The sequence below is a fragment of the Doryrhamphus excisus genome, linkage group LG7 (assembly GCF_037039965.1).
Source record: "Doryrhamphus excisus strain RoL-2023G ecotype Guam linkage group LG7, RoL_Dexc_Guam_v1.1, whole genome shotgun sequence".
Classification (NCBI taxonomy): domain Eukaryota; kingdom Metazoa; phylum Chordata; class Actinopteri; order Syngnathiformes; family Syngnathidae; genus Doryrhamphus; species Doryrhamphus excisus.
This window is the reverse complement of record NC_136363.1, coordinates 2812074-2833754: the sequence shown is the minus strand read 5'-3', so window position 1 is coordinate 2833754 and position 21681 is coordinate 2812074. Positions and strand designations below refer to the sequence as shown.

Here is a 21681-nt window from a genome sequence, read left to right as displayed (position 1 = left end):
AAGACCAGAATTAGACCTGCACAAGACCAGAATTAGACCTGCACAAGACCGGAATTAGACCTGTACATGACTGTAATGGACCGAAATCCCATCAAAAAGACTGTAGACCTGCACAAGACTGGAATGGACTACATGATCGTAGACCTGCACAAGACCGAAATCAGACCTGCACAAGACTGGAATGAACTAGAATGTACCACAAAGCTATTAACAACATTGTAGACCTGATCTACACAAGACTGGAACGGACCGCCACGTCCCACAAAGCCATCAACAAGATTGCCGACCTGCACAAAAATAAAATGGACTACAAGACCACCAAGATCATAGAGCTGCACAAGACTGACTAGAACTACAAGACCATCAGAAAGACCGCAGACCTACACAAGACTGGAGTGGACAACATGCCCATAAACAAGACTATGGATCTATGAGCTATGGATTCCAAGATGGCCAACAACCATGCCAATATGTGGTTACGTTCAATAACAGATACTCACCCTTCCTCCTACTTTAGGAGTTTTCTTCATGGGATTATACTCGTCATCCTCGGAGCCGGAAGCCATTCTCTTTCTTCCCCGGCCTTTGCCTGTGTTATGAATTATTAATTCCAGTCAGGCAAATGTGAAGGATAAATAAGTTGAGAAATGGTGTGTGTGTACCTTTAAGAGCTGTCTTGGATCCTGTGTCAGAATCGGAGTCCCAGATGGATTTCTTTGCTTTTGGTGTCGGCGTCTTCCTCGCCTTCGGAGCTGCACTGGATGGCTTCTTAGCTGCTAAATATGACAGATTTCATTCATTCATTTTCTACCGCTTTTTCCTCACAAGGGTCGCGGGGGTGCTGGAGCCTATCCCAGCTTGGTGGGGTACACCCTGGACTGGTCGCCAACCAATCGCAGGGCACATATACACAAACAACCATTCACACTCACATTCATACCTATGGACAATTTGGAGTCGCTAATTATGATGGCAGAGGGTGGAATTGAACTAAGGTCTCCTAGCTGTGAGGCCTGCACGCTAACCACTTGTGCGCCGTGTTGCCGCCAAGTCACTAATGCGGTAATTGACTTTTGCTTCAGAGTTTCTTGGACACTACAATGCAGATCATTATAAGCAGCTGGTGGAAAACCTCCGGAAGCCCTACAAAAGCCCTTGGCTTCAATATGTCACTGAACGTCGCTTTACAATCAGGAACTGTTACATTTGTTCACTTCCTGCTTTCCTAATATAATTTCAGTGTTTTTTGTGTTTTTGTTAACTTTATTTTATTAATTTTTATTCTTTAAATTTTTTTTAATTAATTTTTATTTTTTTGAATGTTATTTAATATTTATATTTTTATAAAAAATATATATTTTATTCATTCATTCATTCATTCATTTTCTACCGCTTATCCTCACGAGGGTCTCGTGGGCTGCTGGAGCCTATCCCAGCTGTCTTTTGGGACGAGATGCGGGGTACACCCTGGACTGGTGGCCAACCAGTCACAGGGCACATATAGACAAACAACCATTCACACTCACATTTATACCTATGGACAATTTGGAGTCGCTAATTATGATGGCAGAGGGTGGAATTGAACTAAGGTCTCCTAGCTGTGAGGCCTGCACGCTAACCACTTGAGCGCTGTGCTGCCGCCAAGTCACTAATGCGGTAATTGACTTTTGCTTCAGAGTTTCTTGGACACTATAATGCAGATCATTATAAGCAGCTGGTGGAAAACCTCCGGAAGCCCTACAAAAGCCCTTGGCTTCAATATGTCACTGAACGTCGCTTTACAATCAGGAACTGTTACATTTGTTCACTTCCTGCTTTCCTAATATAATTTAAGTGTTTTTTTGTGTTTTTGTTAACTTTATTTTTATTAATTTTTATTCTTTAAATTTTTATTAATTAATTTTTATTTTTTTGAATTTTATTTAATATTTATATTTTTATAAAAAATATATATTTTATTCATTCATTCATTCATTTTCTACCGCTTATCCTCACGAGGGTCTCGTGGGCTGCTGGAGCCTATCCCAGCTGTCTTTTGGGACGAGAGGCGGGGTACACCCTGGACTGGTGGCCAACCAATCACAGGGCACATATAGACAAACAACCATTCACACTCACATTCATACCTATGGACAGCAGGGAGACAGCTGGGATAGGCTCCAGCACCCCCGCGACCCTCATGAGGAAAAGCGGGTAGCAGTGATAGAGCGCTCCCTAGTGGACATGGACACGAGTTACCTTTCTTTGCGGGTGATGATGAACTGTCAAAGGCAGGATTGCTTGAAAACGTGGAGGTCAGTCGGTGGTTGTCGTCGTCGCTGTCAGATTTGGACGCGTCTAAAAAGATAACACAAGGTGCTGTTATGACCTCCATACTTTTATTAGACATACTGTGTGTCACACTCTATGATAAAAAGGCTAAAAAATCTGTACAATAACAATGCAATAGCTATGCAATAACTGTGCAATAACTGTGCAATAACATTTGTAAGTTTAGCTGATCAATGCTATTTCATTCACTCATTCATTTTCTACCGGTTATCCTCACAAGGGTCGCAGGGGGTGCTGGAGCCTATCCCAGCTGTCTTCGGGCGAAAGGCCGGGTACACTCTGGACTGGTGGCCAGCCAATCACAGGGCACATATAGACAAACAACCATTCACACTCACATTCATACCTATCGACAATTTGGAGTCGCCAATAAATTTTGGAATGTGGGAGGAAACCGGAGTACCCGGAGAAAACCCACGCATGCACGGGGAGATCATGCAAACTCTACACAGAGATGGGTGGGATTGAACCCTGGTCTCTTAGCTGTGAGATCTGCGCACTAACCACTCATCCGCCGTGCAGCCAATATATTGGTATATGTTTGTATTAGTTATAACTTGGGAGTGTTAAGATGCTGTGTGATGAGTTTAGTGATCACACCCCCCCATGGCATAATGTTTGTGCAGGGTCACGGGGGGGTGCTGGAGCCTATCACAGCTGTCTTCATGCTAGGTTAATTGGCCACTCCAAATTGTCCATAGGTATGAATGTGAGTGTGAATGGTTGTTTGTCTATATGTGCCCTGTGATTGGCTGGCCACCAGTCCAGGGTGTACCCCGCCTCTCGCCTGAAGACAGCTGGGATAGGCTCCAGCACCCCCTGTGACCCTTGTGAGGAAAAAGCGGTAGAAAATGAATGAATGAATGAATGAATAAAACAGACCGTTTTGGCACAAAGCAGAAATCAAAGGAAATACAGCTGGAATAGGTGCAGATTCTGGAAAATCTAAAAAGCTTTCTGAGCGAGTTATTGTGTGTAGCCGCTCTATAGGAGTCCACAAGTCAATACAAAAGGTTAAAAAAATGAGCCCCCTTTCATACATTGCTGAAACAGAGGGATTACTGTAATAAAAAAGCATAAAGAATTTAGAAAATCAGCATAAAAAGTTACATGAAGTCTGAACTCACCACTGTCATTGCTGTCTTCCGAGAGGATGGATTTGGAGGAGAAGATGCTGCTTGTCTCCTTTTTTGTCAAAGACTCCGAAGACTCTGATCTGGAAAGGAAAGAATCGTCCACAAATGAGTGCTGCAAATATTGAAGTTCATGACGTGAAGCAGATGTCTTTACTTGGTCTTTTGTTTGGGGGCAGCGTAAAGGTCTTCATCGTCATCATTCTGGTCGCTGTAGCTTCCTTTCATTTCACACGCATCTGTTGACGCCCTTACTGGAGAAGAGGCGGCGTCGTCGTTATCGTCATCATCTCCATTTTCTTCTTTATCGGCCTCATCTTCCTCCTCCTCCGAGAAGTCAAAGGTGTATTTTGGCTTGGATGCTAAAGGACAGCAGAGCAGGGATCAAACTCTGTGAACGCCTTACATATGACGGTAATGGTCTGAGTCTCCATGTGACGCTCCCTGCGGGGACTTATGTTCTACAGCTGAAGTGGACTACGTTAATAAAAATGGTAATGGTTTTATTTCATTTGAACATTACTACTTTTACAATCAGTAACTGTTACATTTGTTCACTTCCTGCTTTCGTAATATAATACAAGTTTTTTTTGTGTTTTTAATTTTAATTTTAATTTTATGGTTTTGATGGTCAAATTTAAAATTTAAAAACTACAATTAAATTTTTTGTTTTTAAATTTTATTTTTATCCTAATATAATTTAAGTTGTAATTTTAATTCTAATTTTAATTTTAAATATGACCATTATGTCATTGTATGGTCATATCACCTCGTACTTCAGTACTTGACAAAAATTAAAATTAAAATTACAACTTAAATTATATTAGGATAAAAATTAAAAAATTAAAAATTAAAAACAAAAATGTTTAATTTTAATTTTTAAATTTGACCATTAAGACCATTATGTCATTGTATGGTCATATCACCTCGTACTTCAGTACTTGACAAAAATTAAAATTACAACTTAAATTATATTAGGATAAAAATTAAAAACAAAAAATTTTAATTTCAATTTTAATTTTAAATTTGACCATTATGACCATTATGTCATTGTATGGTCATATCACCTTGTACTTCAGTACTTGACAAAAATTAAAATTACAACTTAAATTATATTAGGATAAAAATTAAAAACAAAACATTTTAATTTCAATTTTAATTTTTAAATTTGACCATTATGACCATTATGTCATTGTATGGTCATATCACCTCGTACTTCAGTATGTGACAAAAATTAAAATTAAAATTAAAATTAAAATTAAAATTAAAATTAAAATTAAAATTAAAATTAAAATTAAAATTAAAATTAAAATTAAAATTTTTGTCACGTATCAAAGTAGGAGGTGATATGAGCATCCAATGCCATAATGGGTACCATAGTAAGTGTCAATATAGTGATATATATAGCACATCATGACTGGTTCAAGACTCTTCATCCTTGTATGAAAATAAAACAGTTACACAGTGCAATTTGTGGTCAACCATACCTGATGCCCTCTGAGACTTGGTCTCGCGAGGGATGACAAGTTGACTGCTCTCCAGATCGCTGTCTGATTTGGACTCGTCATCAGACCACGGGTTTCGTTTTTTCACCTTCTTTACAGGAGTGCCTTTGGGCCCTGGGGGTTTTCTTACTCTGGGGGGTCCTGCATTAAAACAAACACAATTAAATATACAATAACGAGATGTGTCAGTGGTATTTACTGATACTGGATCAGCAAATATCAGCATTGGCCGATGTTCAAGGTTGCAATATCTGATTCCATTTAGAAATAAGGACTCCTATTCCGAAGTAAAGAACGCAAATATCGTCCGGCCGATGTACTGACCTGGTTCTTTCTTCTCCTTCTTTACACGTGGCGTCTTTGGTTTGACTGCAGGGCTTTCACCCGTCGCTGCATCTCCGCCCAAACCATCATCATCACCCTCCAACTTCAGAGCTGGGTCTGAGTCCACCTGAGAGGAAAGGAAACATGTTTGATGGGATTTTGTTATCCCAATCTCTTGGACAGCCGATTAAGTCGATAGGAAAGACCGATTCCTTACCTTTTTCTTTTTAGCCACTTTCTTGGCAGCGTCGGACTTCAGCGGCTGAGATGGGGGATCAACCCTGCGGCCAAACGGTGACGGCATTGTCTCCTCCAGATTCAACTTCTTCGCTTTGGGTTTTCCCACTTTGCCTTTCACAAGTTTGATAACTTTCCCTAAATTCTGCTCTTCCCGCTCAATGGACTCATAATTCTAATGAAAAACAAACAACGCAAAGGCCTGATATGAATATAAGACACCCACTGATATACTGCGTATTGTGTATACTAGTGTATACTACACTGAAAAAAAAAAATAATAATAATAATGAGGAGGTTTCTGTAAAAAAAACTTACATCTAACTCTTCAATGAACACTGCCAAATCCTCCTTCCACAGATCTTCTGGAGATTTCTTTTGGAGATTTTGCAGCTCCCCTGTCTGCACAACAATACAGGATTAACAATACATAGTAACAACATGGAGTCCTAACTTGTGTGACTTATACTCCAGTGCCACTTATGTATGTTTTTTTTACCTAATTATGCATTTTTTGCCTTGTGCGACTTATACTCCAGTGTGACTTATGTATGTTTTTTTCTATCTAATTATGCATTTTTGGCCTTGAGCTACTTATACTCCAGTGCGACTTATGTATGTTTGTTTTTTTTACCTAATTATGCATTTTTGGCCTTGTGCTACTTATACTCCAGTGTGACTTATGTATGTTTTTTTTTTACCTAATTATGCATTTTTTGCCTTGTGCTACTTATACTCCAGTGTGACTTATGTATGATTTTTTTTACCTAATTATGCATTTTTTGCCTTGTGCTACTTATACTCCAGTGTGACTTATGTATGTTTTTTTTTACCTAATTATGCATTTTTTGCCTTGTGCTACTTATACTCTAGTGTGACTTATGTATGTTTTTTTTACCTAATTATGCATTTTTGGCCTTGTGCAACTTATACTCCAGTGTGACTTATGTATGTTGTTTTTTTTTACCTAATTATGCATTTTTTGCCTTGTGCGACATATACGCCAGTGTGACTTATGTATGTTTTTTTTTACCTAATTATGCATTTTTGGCCTTGTGCTACTTATACTCCAGTGTGACTTATGTATGATTTTTTTTTACCTAATTATGCATTTTTTGCCTTGTGCTACTTATACTCCAGTGCGACTTATGTATGTTTTTTTTTTTTTTACCTAATTATGCATTTTTGGCCTTGTGCTACTTATACTCCAGTGTGACTTATGTATGTTTTTTTTAACCTAATTATGCATTTTTTGCCTTGTGCTACTTATACTCCTGTGTGACTTATGTATGTTGTTTTTTTTTACCTAATTATGCATTTTTGGCCTTGTGCTACTTATACTCTAGTGTGACTTATGTATGTTTTTTTTACCTAATTATGCATTTTTTGCCTTGTGCGACATATACGCCAGTGTGACTTAGGTATGTTTTTTTGTACCTAATTATGCATTTTTGGCCTTGTGCGACTTATACTCCAGTGTGACTTATGTATGTTTTTTTTACCTAATTATGCATTTTTTGCCTTGTGCGACTTATGCTCCAGTGTGACTTATGTATGTTTTTTTCTACCTAATTATGCAATTTTGGCCTTGTGCGACTTATGTATGTTTTTTTTCTACCTAATTGTGCATTTTTTGGAGCGAAAAATACGGTAAATAAATAGAATTCATCAAACCTTTTGGTCCCTTTGTTTGAGGAGCTCCTCAACCTTCTCTTTTGTCAAGCACCACAGAGACATGTTGAGGATGTAGTTAAAATTTGGGCCTGACGAGGAACCGGAGCCCACTGAGCTGTCACTTTCATTTCCATCGTTTTCGTCGTCTTCTAGTACCTGTCGGGACAAAAAGAAAACATCGTACCACAAAACTCCAACTCTTGGTTACATTCCCTGCTGTCGGCAAGAGTCTTTTACAATCTATTACGATGTCAAGTAGTTTTACCACAATGTACTAGTAGTTTATGTATTGAGAGAAATACAGTATAACCAAGTGGAAATGAGACTGTTTCAATGTGAATACCTTTTCTTGAGCTCTGCTCCAGGCAGCTACAGGATCAGACTCATAGCCCTTCTGGACCAACATGCGTATCAGTTCACGCTTGGACTTGTTCTCTGTTTGGACGAAAAGTCATGAAAACTCACCATACCCTGAGAAATACAGCTGAGGTGTCGAGATGGGGGCGCTACCCACCAATGGTGATTTTCCCTTCGATTTTCTCTAGCACAAAACGAGCCTGGTTGGACAGTTTGGCGGCTTCGGCGCCGAGGCTACCGACTAACCAGTCTTTCCGAAGTTTGTAGTAGTGCAGGCGAAGTTCGAAGAATTCTCTCAGAATGTCTTGGACGGAATCGTATCTTTTCAGACAACCCATGTGGTCAAAGAGAACCTGAGAAAAAGAAGTATGAAGCCTGTGTAACTGATTCCAGGACAGCGGATCACAGTGTTTATTATTATTCTACCATTGAGTTGCATGTGAGGCTGGACTGAAGCTTGAAGACTTTGTGGAGGCCCGCCGCTTCCGCCTGGGCCAGTTTCTCCTCAGACATGCGCACCACAAACTTGACAGTCGAATCCGTGTGGTATTCCTTGTAGTCGTTGATGAGTGCCGGTGTTTTATCTGTGCCCTGCAGCATGGGCTCCAGCACGGACTCCTTGTAAGCCTGCACGTGACAATGGACAACCAGGGTTATTATGTATGAGTATCCATCAATGTATTTCTGATGGAAATAAGCTATTTGGTAATGGTAATGGTTTTATTCCATTTGAACATGCATCAGATTACAATTGAATGCATCCCATAATTAGTTCACAGTTCCACATGTCCAAAAGAAGTAGGAAGAAGCAAAGCTTATTAAATCCTACCCCTCCATCTGGTACTTTTACAATCAGTAACTGTTACATTTGTTCACTTCCTGCTTTCCTAATATAATGTAAGTTTTTTTTTTATCCTGATATAATTTAAGTTTGGTTTTTAATTTTAATTTTAATTTTAATTTTAATTTTAATTTTAATTTTAATTTTAATTTTAATTTTAATAATCAGTTCCCAGTTCCACATGTCCAAAAGGAGTAGGAAGAAGCAAAGCTTATTAAATCCTACCCCTCCATCTGGTACTTTTACAATCAGTAACTGTTACATTTGTTCACTTCCTGCTTTCCTAATATAATGTAAGTTTTTTTTATCCTGATATAATTTAAGTTTGGTTTTTAATTTTAATTTTAATTTTAATTTTAATTTTAATTTTAATTTTAATTTTAATTTTAATTTTAATTTTAATTTTAATAATCAGTTCCCAGTTCCACATGTCCAAAAGGAGTAGGAAGAAGCAAAGCTTATTAAATCCTACCCCTCCATCTGGTACTTTTACAATCAGTAACTGTTACATTTGTTCACTTCCTGCTTTCCTAATATAATGTAAGTTTTTTTTATCCTGATATAATTTAAGTTTGGTTTTTAATTTTAATTTTAATTTTAATTTTAATTTTAATTTTAATTTTAATTTTAATTTTAATTTTAATTTTAATTTTAATTTTAATAATCAGTTCCCAGTTCCACATGTCCAAAAGGAGTAGGAAGAAGCAAAGCTTATTAAATCCTACCCCTCCATCTGGTACTTTTACAATCAGTAACTGGTACATTTCTTCACTTCCTGCTTTCCTCCTTTCTCATTCCACTGTAAGAGACAGCGACACTGAAGGGCAGACTCACATGCCCAGACAATCCAAGCTATTTGAATTAACTTAATTAATTAACAATTAATTAAGTTAATTTACAAAATTAAAATAGCATGTTTTTGGAATGTGGGAAGAAACAAGAACATGCAAACTCCACACAGAGATGGCCGAGGGTGGAATTGAATCCGTAGTCTCCTAGCTGTGAGGTCTGCGTGCTAACCACTCAACCGCCGTGCAGCCCGGCTTGATTATTCAATGCTAAAATATTAGTTAATATAGTAAATCAGATATGCAAGTGATCTAATTCCACTGTAAGAGACAGCGACAGTGAAGGGCAGACTCACATGCCCAGACAACCAACTCATTAGTTTTTGAAAGTAGTACCTTGAAGTACCTTGAAGAAGTACCCTTGAAATGTATGATGAGAGCCAGTGGAATGCACCATACCTGTGTCCATGTTCGTATGGGGAGTTCCGTGATCTCGATGGAGTTTTTGTCCAGGACCGACACCTCGCCGCTAACCAGGTACTGGTTCGGACCAAGTTCATGGATCGTCCCTTTAAAGTTCTTGTATCTGGGCAGCTGTCAGGAGACAATTCGTTCATGATTAGTATCAACACTTCAGCAAGTTACACTGTGCTTTATATATACATTATTAATATATTATTATTATTCACATGCAGGGTGTTAAAAAGTGTTAAATTGTCTAGAATGTCTTGAATGTTCGAAAGGGACGTGTAGAATTTTATAATAATAATTATAGTAATAATAATAATTATTATAATTTTTTTGTAATAATAATTATTATTAAAAAGTAAAATAATATATATATGTTATTTATTTATATATAAATAATAAATAACAAAAATACAACAACAACAATTATTATTATTATTATTGTTGTTATCTTTATTTATTATTATTAATATATTATTATTATTCACATGCAGGATGTTAAAAAGTGTTCAATTGTCTGGAATGTCTTGAATGTTCGAAAGGGACGTGTAGAATTTTATAATAATAATAATTATTATTAATATTATTATAAAATAAAATACATACATCAATTTTATTTATTTATATATAAATAATAAAAATAACTACAATAATAATTATTATTATGAATATTATTATGGTTGTTATTTTTATTTATTATTATTAATATATTATTATTATTCACATGCAGAGTGTTAAAAGTGTTCAATTGTCTGGAATGTTCGAAAGGGATGTGTAGAATTTTATAATAATAATAATTATTATTATTATTATAAAATAAAATAATATATATATAAATTTTATTTGTTTACTTATTTATATATAAATCATAAAAATAACAACAACATAATAATAATAATAATAATAACAATAATAATAATAATAATAATAATAATAATAATAATAATAATAATTATTATTATTATTATTATTATTTGCTCTGCCTCATATAAAATTCTACACGTCCCTTTCGAACATTCAAGACATTCCAGACAATTGAAGACTTTTTAACACCCTGCATGTGAATTTGGGACCAACCATGAAAATGAGCACACGTTACCATTGGATGGGGGTCTTGATGGTTGAGCATCCGGCTGATGTTGTTGACGATCTCTCTGGGATCGTAGTTCGGGATCTTGCACGCCCAGCCTGTTCCTATGCCTTCTGCACCATTGACAAGCACCATTGGAATAATGGGAATGTACCATTCAGGCTCCACCTTCTGGTTGTCATCATACAGGAACTTAAGCAGGTTGGAGTCCACGGTGGGAAATAACAGTTTGGCAAGTGGACTGGAAGAACCCAGACCAAAATATGAGTTATTAGTATTATTCATAGTACTCGTTTCAAAAGAGGGACACTGCTGTACTATGTGTTACCTGAGCATAGTGAAGATATAACGAGGGCTGGCAGCATCTTTGCCTCCGTTGATGCGGGTACCAAACTGGCCGAGTGGCTGCAGGATGTTCACGTTGTTGCTGCCCACAAAGTTCTGAGCCAAATTGACGATGGTCATCATGAGCGCTTGCTAAAAAGACGAACAGGAAAAGGAATAACTGGTCACTGATAATCAATATGTGGACTAGATAGAAAAACATCTTATTTGTTCTGATGAGCATATTCTGGTTACATAATAAGAGAAAAGGCCCAATCACCACCAAACAAAAAGTTCAAATCTACAATACAATAATCCCTCCTTAATTAATATTATGCTGTTTCATGGTTGAATACAGCAAAACAACCCCAGACCATCACACTACCACCACCATATTTTACTGTTGCTATGATGTTCTTTTTGGGTAATGATAATGGTTTAATTTCATTTGAACATGCATCAGATTACAATATTTATCACAGCAAGGTTTCCAGGTCCTGGATCAGCAAAACAGCCCCAGACCATCACACTACCACCACCATATTTTACTGTTGCTATGATGTTCTTTTTGGGTAATGATAATGGTTTAATTTCATTTGAACATGCATCAGATTACAATATTTATCACAGCAAGGTTTCCAGGTCCTGGATCAGCAAAACAGCCCCAGACCATCACACTACCACCACCATATTTTACTGTTGCTATGATGTTCTTTTTGGGTAATGATAATGGTTTAATTTCATTTAAACATGCATCAGATTACATTATTTATCACAGCAAGGTTTCCAGGTCCTGGATCAACAAAACAGCCCCAGACCATCACACTACCACCACCATATTTTACTGTTGCTATGTTCTTTTTGGGTAATGATAATGATAATGGTAATGGTTTAATTTCATTTGAACATGCATCAGATTACAATATTTATCACAGCAAGGTTTTCAGGTCCTGAATCAGCAAAACAGCTTCAGACCGTCACACTACCACCGCCATATTGTACTGTTGCTGTGATGTTGTGGGATATTTTTGGTAGACAGCAGAATTCATGGTTCCATTTATCACAGGAAGTCTTCCAGGTCCTGAATCAGCAAAACAGCCCCAGACCATCACACCACCACCACCATATTTTACTGTTGCTATGATGTTGTTTTTTGGTAATGGCAATGGTTTTAGTTCATTTGAACATGCATCAGATTACAGTATTTATCACAGCAAGGTTTCCAGGTACTGAATCAGCAAAACAGCCCCAGACCATCACACTACCACCACCATATTTTACTGTTGCTATGATGTTCTTTTTTTGGTAATGGTAATGGTTTAATTTCATTTGAATATGCATCAGATTACAATTGAATGCATCCCATAATCAGTTCACAGTTCCACATGTCCAAAAGGAGTAGGAAGAAGCAAAGCTTAATAAATCCTACCCCTCCATCTGGTACTTTTACAATCAGTAACTGTTACATTTGTTCACTTCCTGCTTTCCATAATATAGGTAAAGTTTTTTTTTGTTTTTTTTTTTAATAATTATGATAGAGTCTCAGTACGCATCCCTACGTGAAAGTGAAGTGGCTCATGGTTTGTGTGTCTTACCTCTCCGTGATGGTAAGCAGACATCTCTGCTACTGAACCAGCCAGCTGTGCAACTTTCACCTCCTTCTTGTCATTCCTCTTTAAGCAGGTGAAAAGCACTTTTCTCTGGCCGGGCTTTAAGCCTAAACGCAGCCCATATCGGAAGAGGACATAGTCACAACATCAGCAACAATAATGCACACGAAAGCTGCTTGCCAACCGCCAATAAACAACAGAAGAAGAAAAACACCACGAAGAAGAACGCAGTCCGTTTGAGCGGGTACAAGATACCTCAATCGGATTGGGGAAAGGAATATTCCACCCCTGGGAATCCCATATATATATATATATATTCATTCGGATTAGCACTTTTCTTTCGGAATGAGGTGTATACAAAAGTTACATTCTTTCCATTTGAGCAAATGGATGGAATTGAATGGAATTGGAATATTTGGGTCCATGTAAACGTGGCAATTGTTGGACAGCTAACCAAAATTAGCTAAATAATCACAGAATAGATATACAGTACATCATACGAACCATCGACCAACGACGGAATGGATCTCTCATTGTCAGAGTTGGAGAAAAGAATCAGTTCCTTGTTGATGAAGTCATTGTAGGACAGATGTTTGGTCTGCGTTCCGTAGAGGTATTGCTGAAATCGAGACAATCGGTACAATTTATCATGACTATAAGCATTTCCAATCATTTTTTTTTTGCATTAGAAGTACAATAGCAAAACTATAAAAACATGTCATATGTTAATGTTTGTGGTTTCTAGAACAAATTAATTGGATTTATTGAATTTAGTTCTTACTGGGAAAAATTGTTTCGGTTTGATTAGGACCTTGTGGAACAGATTAATAATGCTAACCGAGGTTCTACTTTACTACATCCCAGTCTAGGAACAGAACTCATTCACACTTGTTTTTAACGAGTGGACATGTGACACCATAAACACTTTTAACGTGTTTGACTGAACAATCCTGTAAGGAATACATGTATATAAGTACGGAGCTAGTCGACACCCGGCAGATTTGAATGATCAGGTGACCTACCTCAGGCAGACCGTGCATTCTTCGTTGTCGTCTATCTTCCATAAAATTGGTCAGCCACTCCTTCCTGTCGTCTGTTTTTTTCTTACTGAAAGCCTGAAGATAAGAAAAACCACATTAATGCTTGATTGGCAAGAAATGTGCATTTAAAATTTGCCTACAAAAAATAAGAAAAAAATCAGTTACCTTACCATTATGTTAAAATTACTATATATTATATATATATGCTTAGAAATATTATATATATAAAAATATGATATTATATTATCCCAATTTAGCTTTCTTTTTTTAAATACAGTAATCCCTAATTTATAGTTTTAATTGGTTCCAGGCAGGGATAAATACAGAGGCCGGGTACACCCCGGACTGGTGGCCAGCCAATCACAGGGCACATATAGACAAACAACCATTCACACTCACATTCATACCTATGGACAATTTGGAGTGGCCAATTAACTTGGCATGTTTTTGGAATGTGGGAGGAAACCGGAGTACCCGGAGAAAACCCACGCATGCACGGGGAGAACATGCAAACTCCACACAGAGATGGCCGAGGGTGGGGAAAGATTAACTAAGAAGCCAAAAAGTTACCACTTCCACATAGAATAGGAGGAGAACTCATTCATTCATTTTCTTCCGGCTATTCTCACGAGGGTCACGGGGGCGCTGGAGCCTATCCCAGCTGTCTTCGGGCGAGAGGCGGGGTACACCCTGGTCTGGTGGCCAGCCAATCACAGGGCACATATAGACAAACAACCATTCACACTCACATTCATACCTATGGACAATTTGGAGTCGCTAATTAACCTAGCATGTTTTTGGAATGTGGGAGGAAACCCGAGTACCCGGAAAAAAAACCCCACACATGCACGGGGAGAACATGCAAACTCCACACAGAAATGGCAGAGGGTGGGGAAAGACAAAATAAGAAGCCAAAAAGTTACCACTTCCACACAAAATAGGAGAACTCATTCATTCATTTTCTACCGCTTTTTCTTCACAAGGGTCGCTGGGGTGCTGGAGCCTATCCCAGCTGTCTGGGCGGGGCACACCCTGGACTGGTGGCCAGCCAATCACAGGGCACATATAGACAAACAACCATTCACACTCACATTCATACCTATGGACAATTTGGAGTGGCCAATTAACCTAGCATGTTTTTGGAATGTGGGAGGAAACCCACGTATGCACGGTTAGAACATGCAAACTCCGCACAGAGACACCCGAGGGTGGAATCGAACTTGGGTCTCCTAGTTGTGTGTTCTAACCACTCGACCGCCATGCAGCCCTTCCTTATTTATAAATGGAATATTTTCATAGAGCACAGAAAAACCCTTAACAAACATCTACATACAGTTAACATTATTAGAGCTCTCTAGACATGCAATAACACCCCTATAACCTGTATTATCATTGTGTTTTAGCTAAAATAAGATATTCACACGTAATAGCTTTGACTTTGGAAAACAGTAATGGGGCATTTTAGCCTCTTTTTTGATACGTTGTGGACCCAACCACTGATTGTCGGTATATGCTTCATATTCATATTCTTTGAAACAACTAAAGAAGCTCTACAGTCCAAAAAAATAACCGACTGATTAATTGGTTATTAAAATAATCATGAGTTGCAGTCGTAGTACTCACCAAAGTGATGGCGGCATCATCCTCAGCACCGTTGTATCGAAACGTGATGCGGTGCTTCTCCATTTCGGCAAAGTATTCCTTTGCCTCTTTGCTTGTACTTGTACCCAAACCTAGGACAATACATTTTTAATGTTTATCGGGACGTATTCATCAAATGTCAGTATCGTGATTTTGAACATGAACTACACTGTAAAGTTTTCGCAAACCTTTGTAGTACTTGATGTGCCAGGTTTTATGGTTTTCTGTCTGTTTCTTCCACTCGTCAAACTCCGGAATGCTGTAAAAGGCCAGCTCTTGTTTGTTCTTGGTGGCCTATGGGAAATACAATCGCTGCATATTGCTTTATCCGCAACGGGAGCAAGTAATCATGTGAATATCACGTTTCACGGAATGGTAATGGTAATGGTTTAAATTGTATTTTTACTACTATTTTTATTTTTTAGTTGTTTTTATTTATACTCCGGTTTCCTCCCACATTCCAAAAACATGCTATGTTAATTGGTAATGGTAATGGTTTAATTTCATTTGAACATGTCATGATCCATTCTCCCCATGCTATTTTCCTCCTGGTGAGTCTCTCCCTCTGTTTTGCCTGGCCAGCCAACCCCACACCCAGCTCCCTCCAACACACACTCTGCACACCTGCAGCCAATGATTACCTGCCCTGCCTGCTCTACATAAGCCTCCCCCACTCAGTGCCTCTTGTCGGATCGTCTGCAAGCCTGCACGAAGCTCTGCTCTCTGTTTCAGCCCACAGCTCGACTCTGACTCCAGAACCTGACCTGCCCTGACCACGATCTCCGCCTGACCCCTGCCTGTGCCTCTGCTGAATAAAGACTCGTTCCTGACCTCTGCTGGAGCTTCAATAAACATCTTGAACTGTGACGCTCGTGTGGTCCTCGTTCTGTCTGATCCCTGACAGTACGATCCGACCAACATGGACCCAGCGCACAGTTCTCCCAGCAGAGGACCCGAAACACCCTCCGCTATGCAACGCCTGGAATCCACTGAGGGAGAGGTGAGCCGCATGGCTGCTGACATGTCCTCTTTGCTTCAGCTCAGCCAGCAACAACAGCAGCAGATTCAGCAACAACAACAGCAATTGGCTGAGATCGCTAATCTGCTCTCCAACCAGCCACCGCCCGCTGCACCTACCCCACATCAGTCTGATCCGAACATGTCTGATTCTGTTGCTCCATTCTTCACCACCACTACTCCAGAACCCAAGGTCGGCAGCCCTGAACGCTTTGATGGTGATCCTGCACAGGTTCGGGCATTCCTTACCAGCTGTCGACTACAGTTTGCTCTGCAACCTAGAACCTTCGCTACGGAGGGAGCGAGGGTGGGTTTTGCAATCACACATCTGACTGGCCGTGCACGACTCTGGGGAACGGCTGAATTTGAACGCCAGACAGCTGTGTGCTCTTCCTTCAACCTGTTCGCTGAGGAGATGCTGAAGGTCTTCGACTTGGGATCGTCTACAGATGAGGCATCACAGGCTCTGATGACGATCCGTCAAGGTCGAAGGTCAGTGGCAGACTACTCAATCAACTTCCGAACCCTGGCGAGACGCAGTTCTTGGAATATGGAGGCCTTGGTGGATGTCTTCCTCCATAGCCTGGCAGACTACTTGAAGGACGAGCTGGTTTCCCATGATCGACCTTCCACCCTGGATGAAGCAATCGCCCTAGCTGTCCGCATTGACCGCAGGATCCAGACCCGCCGTCAAGAGAGAGGGCGCCAGACTCTTCGTGATCGCCGATCTCTGACCACGCACTCAACCTCTGCGTCGGCTGATCACGTTAAACCCATGGAGATCGGTCGTGCTTCGCTCTCCCCCGAAGAGCGCCAGCATCGCTTCGACTTCAACCTGTGCCTGTACTGCGGAGGAGAAGGGCATCGTGTCGTCACTTGTCCAGTAAAAAGACGGGGCTCACCGGAAGTAGGAGGGGTCCGGCTGAGCCCAACAAACCTGCAATCCTCCAACTTCAGTAAACCTCTTTTCAAAGTTTCTCTTCACTCTCCCAATGTAACCAACACCCTGTCCGCTCTGATAGACTCTGGTGCTGAAGCCAACCTGATGGACACTGATTTAGCTTGCCAGTTGGGAGTTGAGAGTCGCCCCTTACCCAAACCCATTCCCGTCCGCGCTCTGAATGGCCATCTTCTGGGCACCATCACCAGTATCACCTCACCCATTTCTATGATGATCTCAGGCAACCACCGTGAGACAATCAGCTTCCACCTACTTCGCTCACCCAATCAACCTCTCATCCTAGGCTCCCCTTGGCTCCGCCTGCACAATCCTCACCTTGATTGGGTCTCTGGGACCATCAAGGAATGGGGTGGGAGATGCCATCAGACCTGTTTACACTCTGCCTCTCTGCACCGCAGCCCAGTCCCACCTGCTTCCGCTATTGATGTTTCCAACGTTCCTGAGTGCTATCGCGATCTACGCGAGGTATTTAACAAATCCAAAGCCATGTCCCTGCCACCACACCGTCCCTATGACTGTTCCATTGACCTCCTCCCAGGCACCACTCCACCCAAGGGCCGTCTGTATTCTTTGTCTGCTCCTGAACGAAAGGCTATGGACGATTACATTAGTAACTCCTTGTCTGCTGGTATCATTCGCCCCTCTTCCTCTCCAGCCGGTGCCGGATTCTTCTTCGTGGGGAAGAAAGATGGCTCACTTCGACCCTGCATCGATTACCGTGGACTGAATGACATCACAGTCAAGAACCGGTACCCCTTGCCTCTTTTGACCTCTGCTTTTGAGCTACTCCAGGGAGCCACCATCTTCACAAAATTGGATCTCAGGAACGCCTACCACCTTGTCCGAGTCCGAGAGGGGGATGAATGGAAGACGGCCTTCAACACCCCATCCGGCCACTATGAGTACCTGGTCATGCCATTTGGCCTCACCAACGCTCCAGCTGTGTTCCAGGCCCTGGTGAATGATGTGTTGCGAGACATGCTGAATAAGTTTGTTTTCGTTTACCTGGATGATATTTTGATTTTTTCCAAGAATATGTCCGAACACATCTGCCATGTCCAGCGGGTCCTCCGCCGCCTCCTGGAGAACTCCCTCTATGTCAAGGCGGAGAAATGCGAGTTTCACGTCAAGTCAGCAACCTTCCTGGGGTTCATCGTGGCAGATGGCAGTATCCAGATGGACCCAGCGAAGGTCTCGGCGGTGACAGACTGGCCTGTTCCGGAGAACAGAAAGAAGTTGCAGCAGTTTCTGGGGTTCGCCAACTTCTATCGGAGATTCATCCGGAACTACAGCACAGTCGCTGCTCCTTTGACTGCACTGACCAGTACCAAGCAGCCCTTCGCTTGGACCCCAGAGGCTAACAAGGCCTTTGCCACCCTGAAGGACCGGTTCACCTCAGCTCCCATCCTCCAGATGCCGGATGCTGACCGACAATTCGTCGTGGAGGTGGATGCGTCTGATGTAGGAGTCGGGGCTGTCCTCTCTCAACGGGCAGGGGAGGACAATAAATTACATCCTTGTGCGTTCTTTTCCCGTCGACTGTCCCCTGCAGAACGCAATTATGACATTGGCAACCGTGAACTGCTAGCGGTCAAGCTAGCCTTGGAGGAGTGGCGCCACTGGCTGGAGGGAACCACAGTCCCGTTCCTGGTATGGACCGATCATAAGAATCTTGAGTACATCCGCTCTGCTAAACGTCTGAACCCAAGGCAGTCCCGCTGGGCTTTATTCTTCACCCGTTTTAACTTCACTCTGTCATATCGTCCTGGTTCACGTAACACCAAACCAGATGCTCTTTCCCGCCAGTTCCAGATTGACGACACACATTCCACAGAGCCTGCCCCAATCCTGCCTGATCCCTGCATGGTAGCAGTCCTGACCTGGGGGGTGGAGGAACAGGTTCGACAGGCCCTCAGAGATCAGCCCGGCCCCAGTGCGTGCCCTGACGGCCTGCTCTTTGTTCCGGAGAATCTTCGATCCCAGGTCATACAATGGGGTCATGACTCCCGTTTTGCCTGCCACCCTGGCTCCGCTCGCACCAACCATCTCCTCGCTCAGCGCTTCTGGTGGCCTTCGATGAAGAGGGATGTCAAGGAATTTGTGCGAGCGTGTCCAACCTGCAACCAAAACAAGTCCACCAACCAGCCTCCTGCCGGACTACTCCAGCCTCTGCCTGTGCCCACTCGTCCCTGGTCCCATGTCTCTTTGGATTTTGTCACAGGCCTGCCTGCATCTAACGGTATGACAGTCATTCTTACAGTTGTTGACAGATTCAGTAAAATGGCACATTTCATTCCGCTACCTAAATTACCATCTGCCAAAGAGACTGCACAGTTGGTCATCGACCATGTGTTTCGCATTCATGGATTGCCAAGAGACGTTGTCTCAGACCGAGGGCCACAATTCACCTCCACTTTCTGGAAGGAGTTCTGCCATCTCCTAGGAGCTACTGTGAGCCTAACCTCTGGTTTCCACCCCCAATCTAACGGCCAATCTGAGAGAGCTAATCAGGAGCTAGGAAAAGCACTGAGGTGCATGGCCTCTCACAAACCTCAAGCCTGGACACAACAGTTGACATGGATCGAATATGCCCATAACTCCCTCATCTCTTCTGCTACTGGCATGTCACCCTTCATGTGTGTCTATGGCTACCAGCCACCTGTGTTTTCCAGTCAGGAAGAAGAGGCCACCTGTCCATCTGCCCAGGCCAATGCACGCAGATGCCGCCGAACCTGGTCCCGAGCCCGTGCTACACTCCTCAAGTCGGTCAGCAGCTATACCACCAGTGCCAACCGCAGGAGAGCCCCAGCACCAACATACCGGGTTGGCCAGAAGGTGTGGCTGATGGCCAAGGATCTGCCTCTTCGGGTGGAGTCGAAGAAGCTGGCTCCTCGCTACCTTGGTCCCTTCCCCATCCAAAGGGTCATCAGTCCATCTGCAGTCCGACTTAAACTTCCCCGATCCATGAAGGTACACCCAACTTTCAATGTTTCTAGAGTGAAACCTTTCCAGGAGAGTCCACTGGTCCGCCCGACACCTGCTCCCCCTCCTCCTCGTCTCATCAATGGAGATCCTGTCTACACCGTCCGGCGCTTGCTCCGCTCCAGACGATGGGGTCGAGGCATTCACTACCTCGTCGATTGGGAGGGCTACGGTCCAGAGGAGAGGAGCTGGGTGCCATCAAACAGGATCCTGGACCGAACTCTCATTAGAGAATTCCATCAGCAGCATCCTGACCAGCCTGCCGTTCGACGGGGCCGCCCACCTCGCCAGGCCACCCAGCCAAGACCACCTGAACCCAAATAGTCTGCAGCCGACTCTGACCTGTCAGAGGAATTCTAGCACACCACCAGCTTTGGGGACGTCAGGAGCCGTCCCTTGAGGGGGGGGTTCTGTCATGATCCATTCTCCCCATGCTATTTTCCTCCTGGTGAGTCTCTCCCTCTGTTTTGCCTGGCCAGCCAACCCCACACCCAGCTCCCTCCAACACACACTCTGCACACCTGCAGCCAATGATTACCTGCCCTGCCTGCTCTACATAAGCCTCCCCCACTCAGTGCCTCTTGTCGGATCGTCTGCAAGCCTGCACGAAGCTCTGCTCTCTGTTTCAGCCCACAGCTCGACTCTGACTCCAGAACCTGACCTGCCCTGACCACGATCTCCGCCTGACCCCTGCCTGTGCCTCTGCTGAATAAAGACTCGTTCCTGACCTCTGCTGGAGCTTCAATAAACATCTTGAACTGTGACGCTCGTGTGGTCCTCGTTCTGTCTGATCCCTGACAGAACATGCATCAGATTACAATTGAATGCATCCCATAATCAGTTCACAGTTCCACATGTCCAAAAGGAGTAGGAAGAAGCAAAGCTTATTAAATCCTACCCCTCCATCTGGTACTTTTACAATCAGTAACTGTTACATTTGTTCACTTCCTGCTTTCCTAATATAGTTTAAGTTGTTTTTTTTTTTTTTAATTTTATTTTAAATTGTATTTTTACTCCTATTTTTATTTTTTAGTTGTTTTTATTTATACTCCGGTTTCCTCCCACATTCCAAAAACATGCTATGTTAATTGGTAATGGTAATGGTTTTATTTCATTTGAACATGCATCAGATTACAATTGAATGCATCCCATAATCAGTTCACAGTTCCACATGTCCAAAAGGAGTAGGAAGAAGCAGAGCTTATTAAATCCTACCCCTCCATCTGGTACTTTTACAATCAGTAACTGTTACATTTGTTCACTTCCTGCTTTCCTAATATAGTTTAAGTTGTTGGGTTTTTTTTTGTTTTTTTTGTTTTTTAATTTTTAAATTTTATTTTAAATTGTATTTTTACTAC

At 41.7% G+C, this 21681-nt stretch overlaps 1 protein-coding gene across 3 annotated transcripts in view; it reads right to left on the bottom strand.

Annotated features, from left to right (window-relative positions):
* Positions 1–21681, bottom strand: part of top2b (DNA topoisomerase II beta) — a 39504-nt gene that overhangs the window by 3422 nt on the left and 14401 nt on the right. For 2 of the 3 annotated variants that reach the window (XM_058047057.2, XM_058047058.2), the window contains exons 15-35: positions 15552–15657; positions 15346–15455; positions 13705–13797; positions 13187–13301; positions 12668–12789; positions 11077–11225; positions 10758–10989; positions 9650–9784; positions 7988–8188; positions 7719–7914; positions 7548–7639; positions 7205–7360; positions 5849–5932; positions 5511–5705; positions 5294–5420; positions 4952–5110; positions 3622–3826; positions 3459–3547; positions 2239–2337; positions 663–776; positions 501–589 (exon numbers count right to left, since the gene is read on the bottom strand). In XM_058047057.2, the coding sequence (XP_057903040.2) occupies positions 501–589; positions 663–776; positions 2239–2337; positions 3459–3547; positions 3622–3826; positions 4952–5110; positions 5294–5420; positions 5511–5705; positions 5849–5932; positions 7205–7360; positions 7548–7639; positions 7719–7914; positions 7988–8188; positions 9650–9784; positions 10758–10989; positions 11077–11225; positions 12668–12789; positions 13187–13301; positions 13705–13797; positions 15346–15455; positions 15552–15657 (2868 nt within the window). The remainder of the gene's footprint in view (positions 1–500; positions 590–662; positions 777–2238; positions 2338–3458; positions 3548–3621; positions 3827–4951; positions 5111–5293; positions 5421–5510; positions 5706–5848; positions 5933–7204; positions 7361–7547; positions 7640–7718; positions 7915–7987; positions 8189–9649; positions 9785–10757; positions 10990–11076; positions 11226–12667; positions 12790–13186; positions 13302–13704; positions 13798–15345; positions 15456–15551; positions 15658–21681) is intronic. The other variant, XM_058047059.2, reaches the window with a different exon arrangement.